General features: G+C 38.6%; 1 protein-coding gene across 1 annotated transcript in view; it reads left to right on the top strand.

The window, feature by feature from the left end:
* ZYG11A (zyg-11 family member A, cell cycle regulator) overlaps nucleotides 1-18,113 on the top strand; it is a 75,396-nt gene extending 57,283 nt beyond the window's left edge. The window contains exons 9-14 of the mRNA XM_019449268.2: nucleotides 4,186-4,347; nucleotides 4,423-4,467; nucleotides 9,455-9,649; nucleotides 13,165-13,226; nucleotides 13,623-13,720; nucleotides 17,415-18,113. Coding sequence (XP_019304813.2) covers nucleotides 4,186-4,347; nucleotides 4,423-4,467; nucleotides 9,455-9,649; nucleotides 13,165-13,226; nucleotides 13,623-13,720; nucleotides 17,415-17,578 — 726 coding nt within the window. The 3' untranslated portion in view covers nucleotides 17,579-18,113. The remainder of the gene's footprint in view (nucleotides 1-4,185; nucleotides 4,348-4,422; nucleotides 4,468-9,454; nucleotides 9,650-13,164; nucleotides 13,227-13,622; nucleotides 13,721-17,414) is intronic.
* The last annotated feature ends 1,140 nt before the right edge of the window (nucleotides 18,114-19,253 follow it).

Raw genomic sequence — 19,253 nt, 5'->3', positions numbered from 1 at the left:
TCTATAAATTATCTCCTTTCCCAATAAATTAATATCCTAATTTTTATTCAGTAATCAGTATTAACCTTACGATTATGCTAATACTGCTCACTAAAAAATGTACATCATTGTTTTATTTTGCACTTGTTTTGAGCAAGTAATACCATCCCCCTTCCCCCTCCAAACATTTGTTTCCTGTGAACTGTTTTCATAGCCTTGATAGGTTTCCTTTTTTTTTTTTTTTTGTTTTGTTTTGTTAATGTTTATTTATTTTTGAGACAGAGAGAGACAGAGCATGAACGGGGGAGGGTCAGAGAGAGAGGGAGACACAGAATCTGAAACAGGCTCCAGGCTCTGAGCGGTCAGCACAGAGCCCGATGCAGGGCTCGAACTCACAGACCGCGAGATCATGACCTAAGCTGAAGTCGGACGCTTAACCGACTGAGCCACCCAGGCGCCCCGATAGGTTTCCTTTTTTTAAAAAATTAATTTATTTATTTTGAGAGAGAGAACCACTTGAGTGGAGGAGAGGCAGAGAGAGGGGGGACGAGGTCCGAGGTGGGCTCTTCGCTAACAGCGGAGAGTCTGATGTAGGGCTTGAATTCAGGAACCATGAGACAATGACCTGAGCCACCCAGGAGCCCCTGTTTTCCCTTTTGGGTTGCTGGCTTTCTTATGATTTATAAGACTTTGCTATATATTAAGGAATTGAGCCTTTTGACTCTGATGTGAGATGCATGTATTTTCCCTAGTTGGCTGTTTGATTATTTGTACTTTATTTATGACATGTTTTGCCATGCAGTAATTTAAAAATGTTTATAGGTTTAAATTTATCATTCTATTTCTCTGGCATTGATGGCACAGTTTGAAAGTATTTCTGTGCTCCACAGAGTATATTTTAAAATTTTCTCATGATTTTTATCTGTGGTTTCCTTTCTTTTAACATGTAAATTCTTGATTTACTTAAAGCCTTTTTTTTTGGGGGGGGGCGGGTTATGTTGTAAGGGTCTGTGTTTCTTCTCAATGTCTGCCTCTGCACCTTTTGTTGAACAAATTATCTTTTCTCCACTGTTATACATTGCTACCTCTATCATATATTAAATTCCCTTCTCTATTTGCATCTGTTTCTGGACTTTGTGCTGTGTTAATTTGTATGTCTGTTTATATGCTGATACCACACTTTTTATTTACTAGTTTTATAAATTCCTTAATAGTTAAGATCTTGAGTTTCTTTTTTTTCTTATGTTTTATTTTTGTGGGTTTTTTTTATTGTTATTGTTGTTTTTGAGAGAGAGAGGGTGCAGAAGAGGGGTAGAGAGAAAGAGGGAGATACACAATTCGAAGCCGGCTCCAGGCTCTCAACTGTCAGCACAGAGCCTGTCACGGGGCTCAGTCCCGTGAACTGTTAGATCATGAGTTGAGGCAATATCAAGAGTCAGACACTTAACTGACTGAATCACCCAGGCGTCCCTCTTTTTTTTTTTTTAATGTGAACACCAGAACTGGCTTTTCTTGTTTTAAACAAGCTTTGTTTTCTTTGGGATTATGTTAAATTTACAGATTTACTTAGAAGAATTGACCTCTCTTTGATACTGATTTTTCCTTCTGAGAATAGGAGATGTTACTCCCTTTATTTGGTCTTCTATGTCCCCCAGATGTATACGGGTGTTGTCTTAATGTTGATAATTCTGTATTTCTTAAATTTATTCCTAAAGTTTTTACCTTTTGCATTGCTGTCACAAGTAGAATCTTACGAGTATTTGATATGTAGTCAGTAGGTTTGGGGGATAAAAATCAAGAATGACTTTAGACATGTTAATTTCTGCAATGCTTGAGATGTCACAGAGGCAGTTTGACATGGGACACAGCTCAGAGTATTGGGTAAGAATAATTTGAGTCCTCAGTTCTGATACGGGATATAATCACCTGGAGAGTGTGGAGTGCATATAGAGTAAATAGAAGGACTGAAATGAGTGTGTTAGAAAGAAGAACAAGCCGGGGAAGGAGAGTGGAGTTGTGTTGAAAATGAGAAAACCAAGAAAGAGTGATGTCTTAGAATCCAAGAGAATTATTTCCAGAAAAATTGAGCAGTCATGTCAGATGCTATTGAGTGGTTGAGTGAGATGGACAGAGAGGTGCCAGTTGGATTTGGCAGGATGGAAGTCATTAGTCATCTTGTTTACATTATTTTAGTGGAGTAGTGGGACAGAGCCTGTTTGGACTACAATGATGAGCAAATGGGAGGTGCAACACGGAAGCAACTTTTTGATATACTTTAATGAGAAAAAAAGAAAGGAAGATACTACATGGGGCCAGCAATTGTTTTTTTCCAAGATCTATTCTACGCCCTTGAAAACATTTCTGAAAAAAAAGGAGAAATTGATGGCAATGGCAATAAAGAGGGAAGTAATTTGGTGCCAAATCTGTGTGTGTGTGCAGGAATTGTGTATAGAACAGGAGTAAAGATGTTCGCTTTAGACTAAAGCAGAAGGGAAAGCGGGGTGCGTTGATATATGTGTAGGTAGGCTGGTAGATTTTGTCAGGAGGAACAGCAGTAGTTCGTGAAAAACTAGATGAGGTGATCGAGTGAGAGGTGTAAAAAGATGGTGAGTAAAGTCGGAGGGGAGAGGGAATGATGAAAGAAGAGTGGTCTTGGGAGCAAATTCATTGAGAAATCCAGTAGAATTCCCAGATACAGTTGAATGCCCTCTTCAGAGTGTTCTGGCAGATATTGAAGATGAGACTCGAGCAGTCTTTTTCAGGATTCTAAGGCATAAAGTAGGGTGTTTGAGGCAGCAGTTTCATCAAGATGATGTGATGGAGTTGCTGGGAATGGTTAACAGGAACAGACAGAGATACAGAATAGAGCGAGATAGAGAGCAGGTCCTGAAGTAACACGGAGGGAAGAGCAGCCCTGTAGTTCTCGGAGAAACAATTTTGGAAATGTTACCAAAAATTCAGGCTTTAGGTGAAAACAAGCCATGTTCAGCCACTAGTCATAAGACCTTAGATAATTTATTTATCTTCTCTGTGCCTCAGATTCTTCATCTGAAAACTGGCATCATCTGAAAAACAGGCATCTGTCATAGGAGTAATATTTTGCAGTTATTTTGAATGTCATTAAGGTAAAAATATATAAAGCATCTAACCACGGGCCTGGCCACATTCGTTATTATTGTCAGGGTCAGCCTCACTTCCCCTGCTCCCTCCCTTGCCTTTGCGGCCATTCACCCCATTGGGTGTCTGAATGATTGCTACCAATGCTGTGTGTCACTCTTACACTTCCCTCTTGGTTTTCACAGCTTTATTTTTGTGATAAATTCTCTCGATACATTCTCTCCTGATTGGGTAAAATTTTTGAGGTGGTCTCATTCCTCCTGAAAACAGACATACTCTGCTTTGTTCAGTGCTGTTTTACTTTAGGTGTTTTCATTAGGTGGTTAGGTGAAAATGGCTATCTTTTCCCTCTCTCACAACAGTCTAATATGCTTGCAGGAAAGTGAGGATACTAGCTTCACTTGTGTCCAAAATTATTCTGATATGAAACGGGGTTTTGGAATCTCTGTTAAAGTGAGCCAATGATTTCTTTATTATGACATATGGTTGTAGTACTGGTGTTACCCTCTAGCCATACTGATCTGCTCAAGTGTGCTCAAGAACAGCACACTTTTTCTCTGCCTGGCATACTCCCTCCCCCTCTATGTCTCCACTCCTTGCTTAACTCATTATCTTTCTTTCTCTTCTGGTCTCATTTGTTTCAGTATACATATTACCTTTGCATGGAGGTTTCCTTTTCCTGCCTTTTCTAAAGTAAATTCTTAGGCTTTTATGTATTTTGTTCAGAACATTTTCCCAAACTTAAAATTCTTTTATTTAGTTGAGAGAAAAACCAACATTTTTTTTTAATCTGTCGCTCTTACCTGAGGTGTTGACCAACCATGCTCAATAAATGAATAATGGAATAGCTAATATGTACTTGATTATGAGTCTTATTAACAAGGACCAAGAACTAGATTAAGTGCTCATTAAAGCTGAATTGTTTTTTTCTTTTAATCTTCATAAAAATCTTAGGAGTTAGGTATAACTCATTATATAGAGAATAAATGGATCACAGAGCTATTAAGTGGTAGAACAACTATTGCTTTTCTTATGTTGTAATTGAGTTAGTCACTGGGGCATCTAACCCTTTGTCTCTTTGGTTTTTAGGAACTTCTAGCAATAGTAAAACAAAAGACTACTGAAAATTTAGATGATGTCACCCTCTTGTTTACTTTGAAAGCACTTTGGAATCTTACAGATGAGTCTCCAGCTGCCTGCAGTCACTTTATAGAAAATCAAGGATTGGCAATCTTCATCCAAGTCTTGGAGGTGGGAAGACAGGATTGAGTTTATATGTAAAGTTCTTTTTTTCATGGTAAAGTAACCTGTATATTCTTTTGACAGACTTTTTCAGAGTCAGCAATACAAAGCAAAGTACTTGGTCTTTGGGTAAGGTGAATTGTTTCAGTTAATTCTGATTTCTAAAAAAAAAATAATAAAACTAACAGTTATGTAGCACCTACTATATGCTAGGCACTATTGTAAGCAATTTTCTGTGTGTTAACTCATTTAGTGTTCACGTGATTCCCTATAAAATAATACCACATCAGTCCTCTTGCTCTGAACAAACTACAGCTTAAAACAACAGCCATTTTATTTACTTTTGAATCTGTGAGTCAACAATTTGAACTCCGTGTAGCCGTACAGTTCTTCTGGTCTCAGTAATTCCAGTGGAGTTATTCATGTTGCTGTAGTCATCTGGTGGCTCAACTAAGGCTAGGTGTGCTAAGATGGCCTAACTCTCACTGTGACAGTTGGTACAGGTTGTTAGTTGGGCCTTGTATCTCCGTGGGCGATGACTTCTCCTCTTCCCCTTTCCCTTCTTCTTCTTCTCTCCCCCTCCCTAACCCCCAGGGAGTTCTGTGCCCAATGTGGGGCTTGAACTTATGACCCTGAAATCAAAAGTTGCATGCTCTACTGACTGAGTCAGCCAGGCACCCCTGTCACCCTGGGCTTGTTTCAGTTTCAGGGTAGCGCTAGAAGGCAAGTCCCACTGTGCAAGTGCTTCTTAAACCTCTGCTTATGTCACGTTCTCTAATGTCTCATTGGGCAAAGCACACTAGGTGGCCTGGGGTGTTTCCCAGTAATCACTTCGCCAACTCTCAGTAACAACTGGGTATGCTCCAATTCAGTTCAATTCCTTTCTTACACTACCTACCTAAGTTATCCTAAGTTATCCAAGTTAAAGGGCTCAGGTTCATAAGACTGCCCCACTTCAGTTGCCAGTTTTAAGTCTTGGGCCACCCATACCTTTGACCATCTGGCTATAAATTAGGAGTGTCCATGACCCCTTCCTCAGGTTGATAATTTGCTAGAATGGCTCACAGACTCCAGAAGGCATTTTGCTTGATATTGTCAGTTTATTATAAAGGATACAACTCAGAAACAGTGAAATGGAAGAAAGATATAGGGCAAGGAAGGATGAGTGCATGCAGAGCTTTCATACTCTGTCTGGGCACACCACCCTCCCAGCACCTTAATGTGTTTACCAATTCAGAAGTTCTCTAAACCCATCGTTTAGGATTTTTTATGGAGGTTTCATCACATAGGCATGACTGATCATTAATTCAATCTTCAGTTCCTCTCTCCTCCTCCAGAGGTTGTGGGGTGGGGCTGAAAGTCCGAGGCTTCTAATTAAGGTTTGGTTTTTTTTGGCAACCAGTCCCCATCCTGAAGTTATTTATTTAGTTGCCTACCAAATAAAGAACAAAGATGCTCTGATTACTCTTATCACTTGGGAAATTCCAAGGGATTGAAGACTTCTCTTTCAAGAACTGGCAACAAAGACCAAATATATATTTATTATATGTCCATGCTTAAGCCCACATTAAAGGAGGTGGCCACCCCTTGATGGGAGGAGCAGTGAAGTCACATGGCTAAGTCACATAGAGATAGGAAAAGTTGTGTTATGTTCTATTTATCCTGTTACCTAAGTAGTAGGAGGCAGAATCAAATATCAAACTCAGGCAGTCTAGCTGTAGACCCTCTGATATTAACCACTTTACCATACTTTTTTATCAAGGTAATCAATTCTTTAGAAATTTCTTTGATTATATTGTTATACTACCTCTCAATCAGGATATCCATAATTGAGAAATTTCTTTGTTTCCAGAAGATAAAGGTGAACATTTACAAAAAGTAATGAAGACATACTGTTAAGTCCTTGCAGTTTGCCATGCATGAAATACATCCAGCTGATGGTCCTTCAGTGTTGGGGAGGTAGTGTTAGACAGGTATATGAATAATTTTCTGATTTAAGAGGGACTGTGGTAAGTGCTAGAAAAGCACAAAGTCTAGTGGAAGCTTTTGATTCTAGAGCATGCACTCCTTGAAAGCAGGGACTGTGTCTTTACTTTAGTATCCCTAGCACCTATAGGACTTGGAACAGAGTAGAGGGGATTAAATGATTAATATTGGAAATCTTAATATTGGAAGGTACAAAAAAGTAGGAAGATAGAGGACAAAAGAAGTAGGAGACAAAGCTCTTTGGCTAGGGAAGATGAGAAAATGTAATCATTTAAGGGATACTGTAATAAAGAATATCTGGAATTTTGGCAGAAGTTGGGAAAAGCAATAAATAAGGCCAGAAAGGTGGATTGAAGCCTCATATATGCTATATAAAGCTAAGTGTCCTACTATTAGCTAACCTTTTCTAAAAGATCTTTTACTTTTTTCTGAGAGCCTCTCAGAATGCTGAGAGTTTTTGAGGATGCCTCCTTTCCTTCCTTTTTCTGAGTGAAGAAGACCCACATTCTCCTGTAGCTTCCATCTCTTCTCAACATTTTGTTCATAGACTATTGGAATGAAAAAGGTACTAGAAAAGTAGCCTCTGCCAAGCTTATAAGAGAAATTGTGATTCATCTAAGGTGTCCTCAGTTATAGTAAGGATGCTGTCATGTTGTCTCTCCTTGTCTGGGGCTTCCATCTGATCGACTTAATGCTGAAATCCTACTATTGATGAGGGTATGTATAGATAGCTTTGGGGAAAACGGGGGGGAAATCTCACAATAGTGCAGTTTCTGCTGAAATCAATAGGGTATAGCTGGTCTTGTAAAAAAAAAAACAAACCTGGGGTAAGTGATCTCAAAATAATTTAGTTTTCTGCATAGTGCTGTATGATGCTATTTTGAACATACTAGTCTCTAGGGTATACTTTTCTGAAAACCACTTCAGAAGGAACAGTAACTGCTGTGTTCAATTTGACTATGTGTTTCACTTCTAAACCTTTGTGTTTTCATCTGTGTGGTAGACAGACCCTAAGGTGATTCCTAGTGATTCTGATTTCTTCTTGGTGTTCACGTCTTTGTAAAAGTCCTCCTCTCAAATGTGGGCAGGAACTGTGACTTGCTTCTAACGAATAGAATATAGCAAAGATGATAGGATATCAGTTCTGTGATTATGTTATGGTGTGTAGACAGTAGACCCCTTCCCCTTATCCATAGTTTCAGTTACTCACAGTCTGGAAGCAGGTGATCCTCCTGAGGAATGGTCCAAAGGTCAGTAGTAGCCTAATGCTATGTCACATGCTTACGTCATCCACCTTTTTTTGTCTTGTCATATAGACATTTTGTCATCTCCTCACAAGCAGAAGAAGAGTGAGTACAGTGAAATAAGATATTTGAGAGAGGGTGCTGGGTGGCTCAGTCGGTTAAGCATCTGGCTCTTGATTTCAGTTCAGGTTATGGTCTCACAGTTTGTGAGTTTGAGCCCCACATCAGGCTCTGTACTGACAGAGCAAAACCTGCTTGGGATTCTCTCTCTGCCCCTCCCCCCGCTCATGTGTTTTCTCTCTCTCTCAAAATAAATAAATAAGCTTTAAAAAGATATTTTGAGAAAGAGACCACATTCATGTAAATTTTTTTTTTTTTTTTTTTTTTTTTTTTTTTTTTAAGAGAGCGAGAGAGAGCACAAGCAGGTGAGGGGCAAGAGACAGACTCCCAAGCAGGCTCTGCACCATCAGTGCAAAGCCCAATGTTGGGCTTGAACTCAAACCATGAGATCATGACCTGAGCCAAAACCAAGAGTCGGACACTTAACTCAGTGGCGGACTGAGCCACCCAGGTGCCCCTATAACAGGGGCATGTAATAAAAGTTACATGAGGGGCACCTGAGTGGCTCAGTTGGTTAAGTGCCCAACTCTTGATCTCAGCTTAGGTCATGATCTCATGGTTCATGAGTTTGAGCCCTTCGTCGGGCTGTGCGCTGACAGCATGAAGCCTGCTTGGGATTCTCTCTCTCTCCCTCTCTTTTTGCCCCTCCCCTGCCCATGCTCTCTCTCTCTCAAAATAAATAAACTTTAAAAAAACAGACAAAAGTAAACAATATATTGTTATGATTATTCTATTATTGTTAATCTCTTACTGGGCCTAATTTACACATTGAACTTTATCATAGGTATGTTTGTGTAGAAAAAACAGTATATTATAGAATTTGATACTGTTTGTGGTTTCAGGCATATCCATTGGGGGTCTTAGAACATATCCCCCTCTGATTTAGGGGTACTATGGTGTTAATCCCTCTTGCTAATAGACTTGCTAGAGAGACTCTTCCATGTATTTGAAAAAGCAAGCTGCCAAGAAGTAAGTAGTTGGAGAAAGAAGCCCCTGTGGGAAGTAACTATGGGCAGCTTCTAGGAGCTAAGGGTGGCCTCCAGCAAGAAAACGAAACCCTCAATCTTAATGAATGTGGCCAACAGTTTGTAAGCTTGGAAGTAAGTTTCCTTCCAGTGGAGCCCCCAGATGAGAATGCAGCCCAGCCAGCACTTTGTGGCTTTTTGAGACCTCAGAGTAGAAGAGCCACCTAAGCCATGGATGAACTCCTGGCCCACAAAAACTGAGAGAGAAAAAATGTATGTTGTTTTAAGCCACCAAGTTTGTGGCAGTTTGTTAAACAGCATAGAAACCTAATATATAAAATAAAATACTACCTGCCTTTCATTGTTACTGTTAAATTTCAAGCTAATGTAACATATAGTAGGCCCTGAGCAATCTTAAGTATTTGAGTCAGGCCTGGATTTTATTCTAGTTCAACTGGTTATTAGCAGTATAAACCTGACAAGTTCTGACTGACAAGTTAAATCTTGCTGAGTGACTTATTTCTTGGTAAAACTATATGAAACATGAAATGAGATAAGGCAGAAAAAAGGACCTTTTTGTTTGTCTAGTACAGTGCCTGGCACTTAGTAAGTGCTCACTCAGTGATTTGTCATTACTGATATCCTCCTCATCAAGGGGTGGGATTGTGGGTTTTAGGCTAAATTGAGAGGGAGGAGGATGGGATGAAGTATCTAAGCTAAGCAGTAGTAAAGGAAGAGAGAATCAGACACTGATTCCTCTCCCTTTCCTATCCCTGATATTTTCTGCTCTTTTACCTGTAGAACAACATAGCTGAAGTTAGAGAACTGTCTTCCAAGCTGGTGACTGAAGATGTGGTGAAACATATTAGCAGCTTGCTCCATAGCAAAGAAATGGAAGTCAGTTATTTTGCTGCAGGCATCATAGCCCACCTGACATCTGACACACAGCCCTGGATGTCCCATGACCTTCAGAGGAGTGCTCTTCTCCAGGATTTGGTACAAGGACCATTCATTCTTCTTTACAAACTGTGTCATGATCTCTTCTTGCAGGAGACTTACTTTTCTAGTTTTAAGAATTTTACTTTATTATTATTATTTTATATTTCAGAAAGAGAGAGAGACAGAGTGTGGGCAGAGGAGGGGCAGAGAGATGGGGGAGACACAGAATCCGAAGCAGGCTCCAGGCTCTGAGCTGTGCGCACAGAGCCTGACATAAGGTTCGAACCCACAGACTGTGAGATCACGACCTGAGCCTAAGTCAGACACTCAACCAACTGAGCTACCCAGGCGTCCCAAGAATTTTAGAAATATGTATTCATTGTAGAAAATGGGAAACATAATAAAAAAGTACAAAGAAAATATTCTAAATCACTCACCGTACAATCAAGCTCTAACCTCTGTTAACACTTTGCTACATTCCTCCTGATATTTTTCTTTTATAAAAGTTACACGTATACACAGTTGAATGTGGCTTTACCAGTTCTCTTTTCCACTTTGAGCTTTTTTTCAAGCTATTTCTTTTGATATTTTCTCCATATCTAAATAACCTCTGTTGCTACTTCATTTTGCAGTTTTAGACATTAATCTGTTCATTCATTTTCCCACTCTGGAAAAAGAAGATTCTTTTTCTCATTTTCCCTATGCGTACCCTTTCCTATACTCCCAAGTATATATATCCTTTCAGTATATTGAAATATATTCCATCTACTTCAGCTTCTTAAGACTTCTTTCCCAGAACTTTCTGTTTTCTTCCATCTGGTCTGCTTATTTGTGTATCTGCTATACTGCTGTCATTCCAGGATATTCCTTTACTGGGGATTCTCTTTACTTCTCTGGTGTTGGATTCCCTGTTTCCTGGATTGCATGCCTTCCTGGTTTTTTGGTGTACTCCCTCATTCTGTTGGATCTTATCTAGTAGCTTCCTCAGAAGAAATGCATGAAATAGAAAATTTCAGACTTTACATGATCTCAGAGTCACGAGATCCGAGCCTCACGTCACACTCTGTGCCGGGCATGGATCCTGCTTAAGCTTCTCTCCTCTCTCCCTCTATCCTCCCAACCTCCCCACCTCCATACTCTCTCTCTCTCTCTCTCTCTCTCTCTCACTCTCACTCTCACTCTCACTCTCTCTCTCTCTCTCTCTCTCTCTCTCTCAAATAAATAAAAAATTCAGACCTTATTTGTTTGAAAAGGGCATTATTTTACCTTCATATTTAGTTAGTCACATGGCTGGGTATAGAATTTTAGTTTTGGAATATTTTTATTTCTGAATTTTTAAGTCATTACTTCTTTGTTTTCTCAGTATCACTTTTGAGAAGTCATTTTCCTTCGGAACCTTTAAGATTTTTGTTCTCAAAAATCACACAGTGGTGTGCCTGGATGTAGGTTTATTTTCATCATTATCTTGGATACTAATTGCTCTAGAAGCTTGTTTCCTTCAGTTCTGGGAAATTTCTTTCTCCCTCTCTAGTCTCTTCCTCTTTTTTTCCCCCCGCCTTAGGATTTGGCCTCCCTGGACTCATTTTTCCTTACCTATTTCCCTGTTTTCCTCTTTAAAAAAAATCTTTAAAAATCTCCACTGCTGGGGCATCTGGGTGGCACAGACAGTTAAGTGTCTGACTTTGGCTCAGGTTATGATTTTGAGGTTTGTGAGTTCGAGCTTCGCATTGGGTTCTGCACTGGTGGTGTGAAGCCTGCTTGGGATTCTCTCTCTCCCCACCTCTCTCTGCCCCTTCCTCACTTGTGCTCTCTCTCTCCAAAATAAATAAATAAAAAATCTCCACTCCTATTGGGTTTTGCATTTATATTTGTATTTTATATTTTTTATTATATAATTAACTATTTTAATGTAATTTTATATATTTATATGGTTCATCATATAGTTTAACATATACTTTAAATTTTTTTAATGTTTATTTTTGAGAGAGAGAGAGGAGGACACAGAATCCGAGGCAGGTTCAGGCTCTGAGCTGTCAGCACAGAGCCCAGCGTGGGGCTCAAACTCACGAGCTGTGAGATCATGACCTGAGCTGAAGTCAGAGGCTTAACCAACTGGGCCACCCAGGTGCCCCTTAATTTTTTTTTTTTTTTTTTTTTTTTTTTTTGAGAGAGAGAGAGTGTGTGCACACACGCAAGGAGGGGAGGGGCAGAGAGAGAGAGAGAGAGAGAGAGAGAGGAAATCCCAAGCAGGCTCCGCACTGTCAGTGCAGAGCCCAATGTGGGACTCAATCTCACAATCTGTGAGATCATGACCTGAGCCAAAATCAAGAGCTGGACACTTAACTGACTGAGCCACCCAGGTACCACAGTATATTTATTTATTTTTATAGCTTATAATGTGTTTTTATATATTATGTATAGTTATATATTTGTATTTATATATTTCTATTTTAATATTCAAGAACTCTCTTTTGTTCTCTGAGTGCTTCTTTTTCATATAATATCTTACTCTTTTCCCATGGTTGCTGTATCTATTATCTCCTTAAAGGTAGTAATGATTAGTTTGGGTTTTGTTTTTTTAAATTTTCCTCTTCCTTCAAGGTTTCTGTTTTCTGCAAGTTGCTTTTTCACCCTATTTCTATCGTTTATGTTACAGACTTTCTTAAAGTATATGGAGATCTTCAGCTGTCCACTCACATTTAAGAGTGGAGTTGTTTGGAAGCTAGGTGCAGATGGGTGGAACTTGTCAACTGTGGGCCTCACCTAGCATGATCTGTATTAGTCACTGTCATTGTCATTAGATCTTCTGTGCTGAACTGGTTGGAATTTTCCTCAAGAAGAATCTTCTGTTCTCCTGACTGAAAATGATAAGCTTGGTTCCAATGGTCTGAAATCCCACTAGAGGAAGAGAGTTGAGAGCAAGGGACTCTCAGCATTTATCATTTAGATTTTCACTTCATCCCTGTTTTTAACATGGTACTTCAACCCTTAATTGTTCACAAGGTTGCCCAGTCCAGAAATTTTTATTAGTGGTGGAAAGGAGATATGGGAGTCTTGATTCTTCGGTACTTTCGATCATTCCTCTTGTTTTTAACCCCACCTCTAATCTCACTTCCTAAAGTACTTGGTGTGCCAGATTTTTATGTCTAGGAGTTCTGTTTAAACTGGTTCATTTTTTAATCTTCTCCAGTGCTAGATCTACTAAATCACTCACCATTTTCTTTCTGCTTTGTTCTTGTTTGGTTGCCTTCTTTTAGTTTAAACCATTTATACTATTTCTGGTCATGGGATTTAGGAAAGGAATGGATGCATGCCAAGTCCTGCATCTTTACTCAGAAGCCCCCTCTTATTGCACTGTTTTCCACATGACTTTGTTCCTATTCTACATATTTAATGGTTATCTACTTCATATTTTGGCAGGTAGGTATACCTTAATTTGGGTGATCATTCCCATATTTTGAAGATTTGTTTTTTCATATATATGTAATTATAAATGGCATGAAACAGCCTATTATGGCCTTTTAAAAAGGATGGAATACAATACTAGAATCCTGGTTTCTCTTTTTGTATAGTATGCAACCATCCAGAATTGGCCAAGTTCAAGTTGCAAGATGACAGCGTTGGTGACCTACAGGTAATCTCGTGATGGCGCAGTACTTTTCTTAAAGCTTGTCCTCATTGTACTCACTATGTAGAGACCATGGTACAGTGATAAGATATAGTCAGATAGCCTTATGTTCAAATCCTGTTACTTTGTGATTTTGGGACAATCACTTTTAGGAGATCTCTGAGACTCAGTTTTACTCCTCTGTAAAATGAGGCTTATTGTGTGCAAGATTGAGGATGAAATGAGATACTGAATGTAAAGAGTGTCTAACATAGAATGTAAGTTCTTAAATGTTAGCTTCTGATATATGCTCAACAATACATCTGTCTCAATGAGGAAATGATCCTGTGGAGAGGTTAAAAATAATTATTGTATCACAGATGCTAGCCTGAGTTCTAAATGAACTTCTTTGTGCCTCTTTAGATCCTTCAAGGCATTTTTCCCACTCCTTGGCAACTTCTCTCAACCAGCGGTTCAGCTCTGGGCACTATGGGCAATGTATCATGTCTGCAGTAAAAACCGTATGTATTCAAAACATAGTAGTTTTCCAACTGTTTTTCTGTATAAAGGTTAAGTTCAAGATAGAATTTTGAAAATTTGCTCACCTGTATTGAATTTAACTTTTTTAAAAAATGAAGTTGGAAAATGTTTTTATTAGTTTAAAAAATGTCACAGAATTATAATCTATTTGGGGGTGGATGTCAAGCAGTATAGAAAGTGAAAGTTGGCTCTCACTCCTATTCCCCACAGGCAGGTACTATTAATAATTTGATAATTATAACTATCCTTCCAAATACTTCTCTATACACATACTGTAGTTAGTATATACTATATATAAATAAGGACATTTTTAAACAAAATGGGCTCATTCTGTGCATGCTGCCCTATAGCTGGCTCTTTTCACTCAACAGTTTATCATGAATACTCTGTCTATAGTAATATATACATCTGCCTTTTTGTAATGGTCTGGGGGAGGCTGGAGGGCCAGGAGTCAGGAGGGCCAGGAGTCAGGGGTTGTTTCCTAGCCAGATTAAATGTTTTTACATGTTTGGCTGTTGGGAGAATTGGGGACTTATTCTTTGCTAAGGATTATTGTAAAATTTTTTGCTTTTATTATAAAAGAATACAGAGTATAATTTTATAGTGAAAAGTTTCAAGAAATAGCTTTTAGAATTAAAATATTAGCTACTAACAAAAGTATAAAATTCCCAAAATAATTTTAACAGACAATGAGAGCTCTGTGCAGTAAACTGAGAAATAATTGAGAAACCTGAAGTAATTATGAGACATACTAGATTCCTAGATGGAAAGACTTTTTAAGAGACACATGTCAAATCTTATCAGCTTATGAATATGCTGCAATTAAAATGAACGAGTGAGATGAGGGATCTGAAAATTATTCTAAAGTTAACCTGGCAGAATAAACAAGAACTGACCAAGAAAAATGGTTTCTAGGAGCTTGCCCTAACACTTCTCTTTAAATTATAAATAAGTATTGTGAATGGTGTTGGCATATAAACAACTACAGGCAGATCTGTCAGAATAGCTCCGAAATGACTTTGGTTTATAGCAACTAGAAGTTAGTTGAGTACTTTCTCTGTGCCAGGCAGTATTGCAAGGTCTTTATGAGTTAACTCAATCTTCACAACAACGAGAAGGGGGTAGCATTATTATTATTATTCATCTATTACAGATGAGCAAACAAGGCACAGAGAACTTAAGTAACTTACTAAAGTTAAAATAGCAACTGGCAGAGCTCCAGATTACCACTATTAGTTAGACTGCTTAGTATTTCTTCACTATATAGATATAATTATTTAACCAGTCTTCTTTAAATGGATATTGTTTCTAGTCTTTTCTATTACAAGCACTATTTTATTGAATATTAACATATTTATATACATGAATATGGATTAATGTACAATGAAAAATGATATACAAAGACTATATATCTGTAACTCTATCTATCTATGAATTGAAGATGCACATGTGGGTAATTAAGAGGACAGATGTTAGAACCAGACTGACTACCTGTGCTCTGTTCCCAGTTTCTGCCAGTTACTAATAGTGGGAACTTGAGCAGGTTACTTGACTTCACTGTGCCCCAGTTTCCTTAAGTATAAAATGGGGATGAAAATACCTACTTCATAGAGCTGTGAGAATTAAGTGGGTTGAGGTGCCTGGGTGGCTCAGTTGATTGAGTATCTGACTTCAGCTCAGGTCATGATCTTGTGGTCCATGAGTTCGAGACCTGCATTGGGCTCTGTGCTGACAGCTCAGAGCCTGGAGCCTGCTCTGGATTCTGTGTTGCACTCTCTCTCTCTGTGCCTCCCCCACTCATGTCTGTCTGTCTGTCTCTCTCTCTCTCAAAAGTAAATAAATAAACATAGAAAAAAATTAAGTGGGTTAATATTCATTAAGCATTTAAAACATTGCTAGGCTCATAGTATTAGCATTTGTGCATAGCATAGTATTAGTTCACGCATAGTACATATCATTTGTTAAGTGTATCATTTTGCAAGTGTGTCAGTTAATCTGCAGAATATTTAGAATTGCTGAGTCAAAATGTTAGGAACATGGTGATATTGATAGGCATTTCTAAACTGTTTTCTGGTGAGTTGATTATCAGTTTTCACTCCTGTCAGCAATTTATGAAAGCTTGTCATTCTTACACAATGTTTAATTGAACTTTTTGTTCTTTGCCAATTTAAGGTGAAATGATGGTCTTGCTTAACATTTAAGTTACGTTAACTATCTTTTATTGAAGACTCGTTTTCGTTTCCTTGAATTGTCCATTGATATTCTTTATTCACTTTTTCTCTACTGTTTGTTAATCTTTTTAATTTGAAGGAACTCTTGCAAATATTTTTTCTGCAGTTTATTGTCTTGACTTTGTTCATTATGTTTCATCAGCCTTTTGTTACACAGCCTCTGGACTTCAGGTCACAGTTACACTTTCCAAAATTGATGAAAATTCTCAGCTGTTTAAAGATATTATTCCTCCCCTATACTTTCCTTGTGGGGTGTCTGTCAGAAGTATCTTATACCTTCTCTCACTTTATTCTATCTTATCCTTAAAAAAACAATTTCCATGTCATTAGATCATTATTTCTCCCTGTGTCTAGTTGGCCTTTGGAATGATTAAGAGAATCCTTTTTAGACTACGTTGTGGACACATTCCTTCAGCAGTTTTGTATTTGCTTCCCTCAGGTGCTCTAGAGGTTTTCCTGGGATTGAACTAATTTTCATATTAACTTCTCACCTCAAGGGTTCCCAGAACATTTAGGCAGTATAAATTCAGATCCTATACCAACTCACTACTGTGGTTATGAATTCTTGGGAAGGATTTCTTCCAACCACGCCTGTATACCCACCTAGAGGCCAAATGTTTTCATTGTCTTATCCCTTCTCTCCTATAGTTCTTTGAGGGGTCAGCTTTATGCACTGATACATATTTATTATATATAGATTGCTTCTAACTTTGTAAGTTGGAACCTAAATTCCTAGATTACTGAAACTGACAGTCCCTTTCTTCCCCGGGATAGCTGCAGATAAAGTTACATGAGCTTAGGTGCTCTCTGAAATCTGTGTCTGGGTCCTGGACAAGTTCTTTACTTTGTACACATGAGTATACATTTAAAATTTTTTGTTATATTTTATCCAGCATTTAGTGTTATTCAGGTTATCTAGCTCAGCTTAACGCCTGAACTTGAAATGTGTATTACATTTATAATAAAAGAGGTTTCTATCCTTTTAGCTAGGATTAGAGATTTGAGGCATAGAGTTGTCTGGAAATAAGCATACTAAAAAATCATTTATAATTGCACTACACAATCCAAGCATTATTTAAGTTTTGACGTATTTTTTTTCTTTTAAGTTTTTTTTATGTTTATTTTTGAGAGAGAGAGAGCATAAGTGTGAGAGGGGCTGAGAGAGGGAGACACAGAATCTGAAGCAGGCTCCAGGCTCCCACCTGTCAGCACAGAGCCCAACGTGCGGCTCAAACCCACAAACCGCGAGATCATGATCTGAGCTGAAGTTGGGTGCTTAACCGACTGAGCCACCCAGGTGCCCTTTGACATATTTCTTTTATCTGTTAATTCCTATGTCAAAGGGCTTAAACCTTGGTACCCTTTCTTCAAAAAGGTGAGTGTGGTGACTTGGGAATATTTAAAATGCCAGTTTGTCCATCAGTTCTCTTTGATTTTCTTTCAGCCAGCAAATACTGCAGAATGTTAGTTGAAGAAGAAGGATTGCAGTTTTTGTGCGACATCCAGGAGCACAGTGAGGCAGATGCTCAAGCACAGAAGATTGCAACCTCCATTCTAGATGACTTCAGAATGCATTTCATGAATTATCAGAGACCCTCTCTGTGTTGAATGCCCTCCTCAGCCCCTGGGGCTTCAGAGGTGCTGTCTGTTCCTCAGTGTCAGCCCTTCTGCCTTGCCAGCAGTTCAGTGTTGAAACAAGTTATCATTGGAGTTTGTAAGTTGGCTGCCTCACTGGCCTTTATTGTTGATTTTCTATAGGCCACAAAAAGGCTGATTTTGAATGATAGCCATAATCCCAAATCAAGTTGGAATCATTCTGGGAACGCTCCTTCAACAGCTTTGCAAAATCAAGCCTTGGACTATGTGGGGAGACCTGTGAGCTTATGTTGGAACAACTATGCCAGTTACTTTTCCTAGCCCTGGCCAGCTTCTTAACTCTGGGAGTTTCAGAGAGGAAGGAGAAACGAAAGACCTACAGGGAGACCTTGGTATTTATGTTAAATTTCATGTTTGAAAGAATATCCTGAGTTGTTATTCCTAGTGAGGCTACTAGAAAAGAAGTACATGAAAAAGGTTTGGAAAATACATGCTTATAAATGTGTTGTTTAGAAGGCAGAATCTCAGCTGGAGGGGAGGAAAAAGAGGGGAAATTTTTTTTTTTTTTTTAATAAATACCAAAGTACCTTCCACTTGTGGGGTAGAGGGAAGGAAAAAATATATTTTTTACAATTTTGGGTATTCTGCTTTTGGCCTCTTTTGCTCCAACTTTACACACTAGACTGAACATAACATTCTGTGTAAGTGGATGTGCTGGTGGAAAATAGTAGGACTTGATGACTGTGAGTAGAGGGTTTAGATGATGATTATGTGGGCATTGTAAATCTTGATCCCTCAAAGTTTTGATTTAAATGGGATTGTGACCAAAACTGAGAAGAAGAGGAAGGGCCAGAAAAAAGACTTCGCTATAGATTTCAAGAGTGCTCTTACCTAGCATGAAGACAAGAAATATAATGGGCTTTTGAGAACCAGCCTCAACTGCAGTATAAACTATCAGAGGCTTCTGTTTGTGTCCTTTGCAAACCTCTGTGGAACCGAGTATGAATTCCTTCCTTATTGACAACCAACGAAATGTGTTTTGCCATTCCTCTGTTTAAGTTTTCCAAAGAACAAAAGTATATTCCTTTTTGACTAGTGGCATATTTTTATACTAGATATTTGTGCTTTAGCTGGCCAGACTTTTTTTTTTTTAATTTATTTTTTATTTTTTGAGAGAGGGAGAGAGAATCCCAAGCAGATTCCTTGCTGTCAGTGCAGAGCCTGACGTGGGGGTTGAACCCACAAACCACAAGATCATGACCCGAGCCCATATCAAAAGCTGGTCGCTCAGCACTCCGAACTGGCCCGATTCTTACTGGAGTTCTGTGTACTGTCTTTTGGAATCAAATGAGGCTTATCCTTACTCTAAATCATATTCAAAATTCTTGCTCACCAGTGAGCAAGATAAGGAGAATTTGTAATCTCTTTCCTTCCACAGTTCTGAAACTGCACTGTATTTTCTCTTATTCACTCTTTTGCATGATTCCAAAAGGCTGTCTTCAGTTCCTGACCTGGGTTCTAGTATTTTAGAACATTCTGTTGCCAGATACTAACTCTTACTGATAGGAGGATGTAGTAAGAACTAGTGCCTGTTGAGGCAGCCCTCTGAACTTTGTTTCATTCATGATAGTCCTTTGATATAGATAAGTTGTATTCTCCCCATTTAACAGATGAGAAAAAGGAGGTT

The sequence above is a fragment of the Panthera pardus genome, unplaced genomic scaffold (genome assembly GCF_024362965.1).
Source record: "Panthera pardus isolate Hobbes unplaced genomic scaffold, ASM2436296v1 HiC_scaffold_11, whole genome shotgun sequence".
Classification (NCBI taxonomy): Eukaryota; Metazoa; Chordata; class Mammalia; order Carnivora; family Felidae; genus Panthera; species Panthera pardus.
Note: the sequence above shows the minus strand (reverse complement) of the source record. Positions and strands in the feature narration are given on the sequence as shown.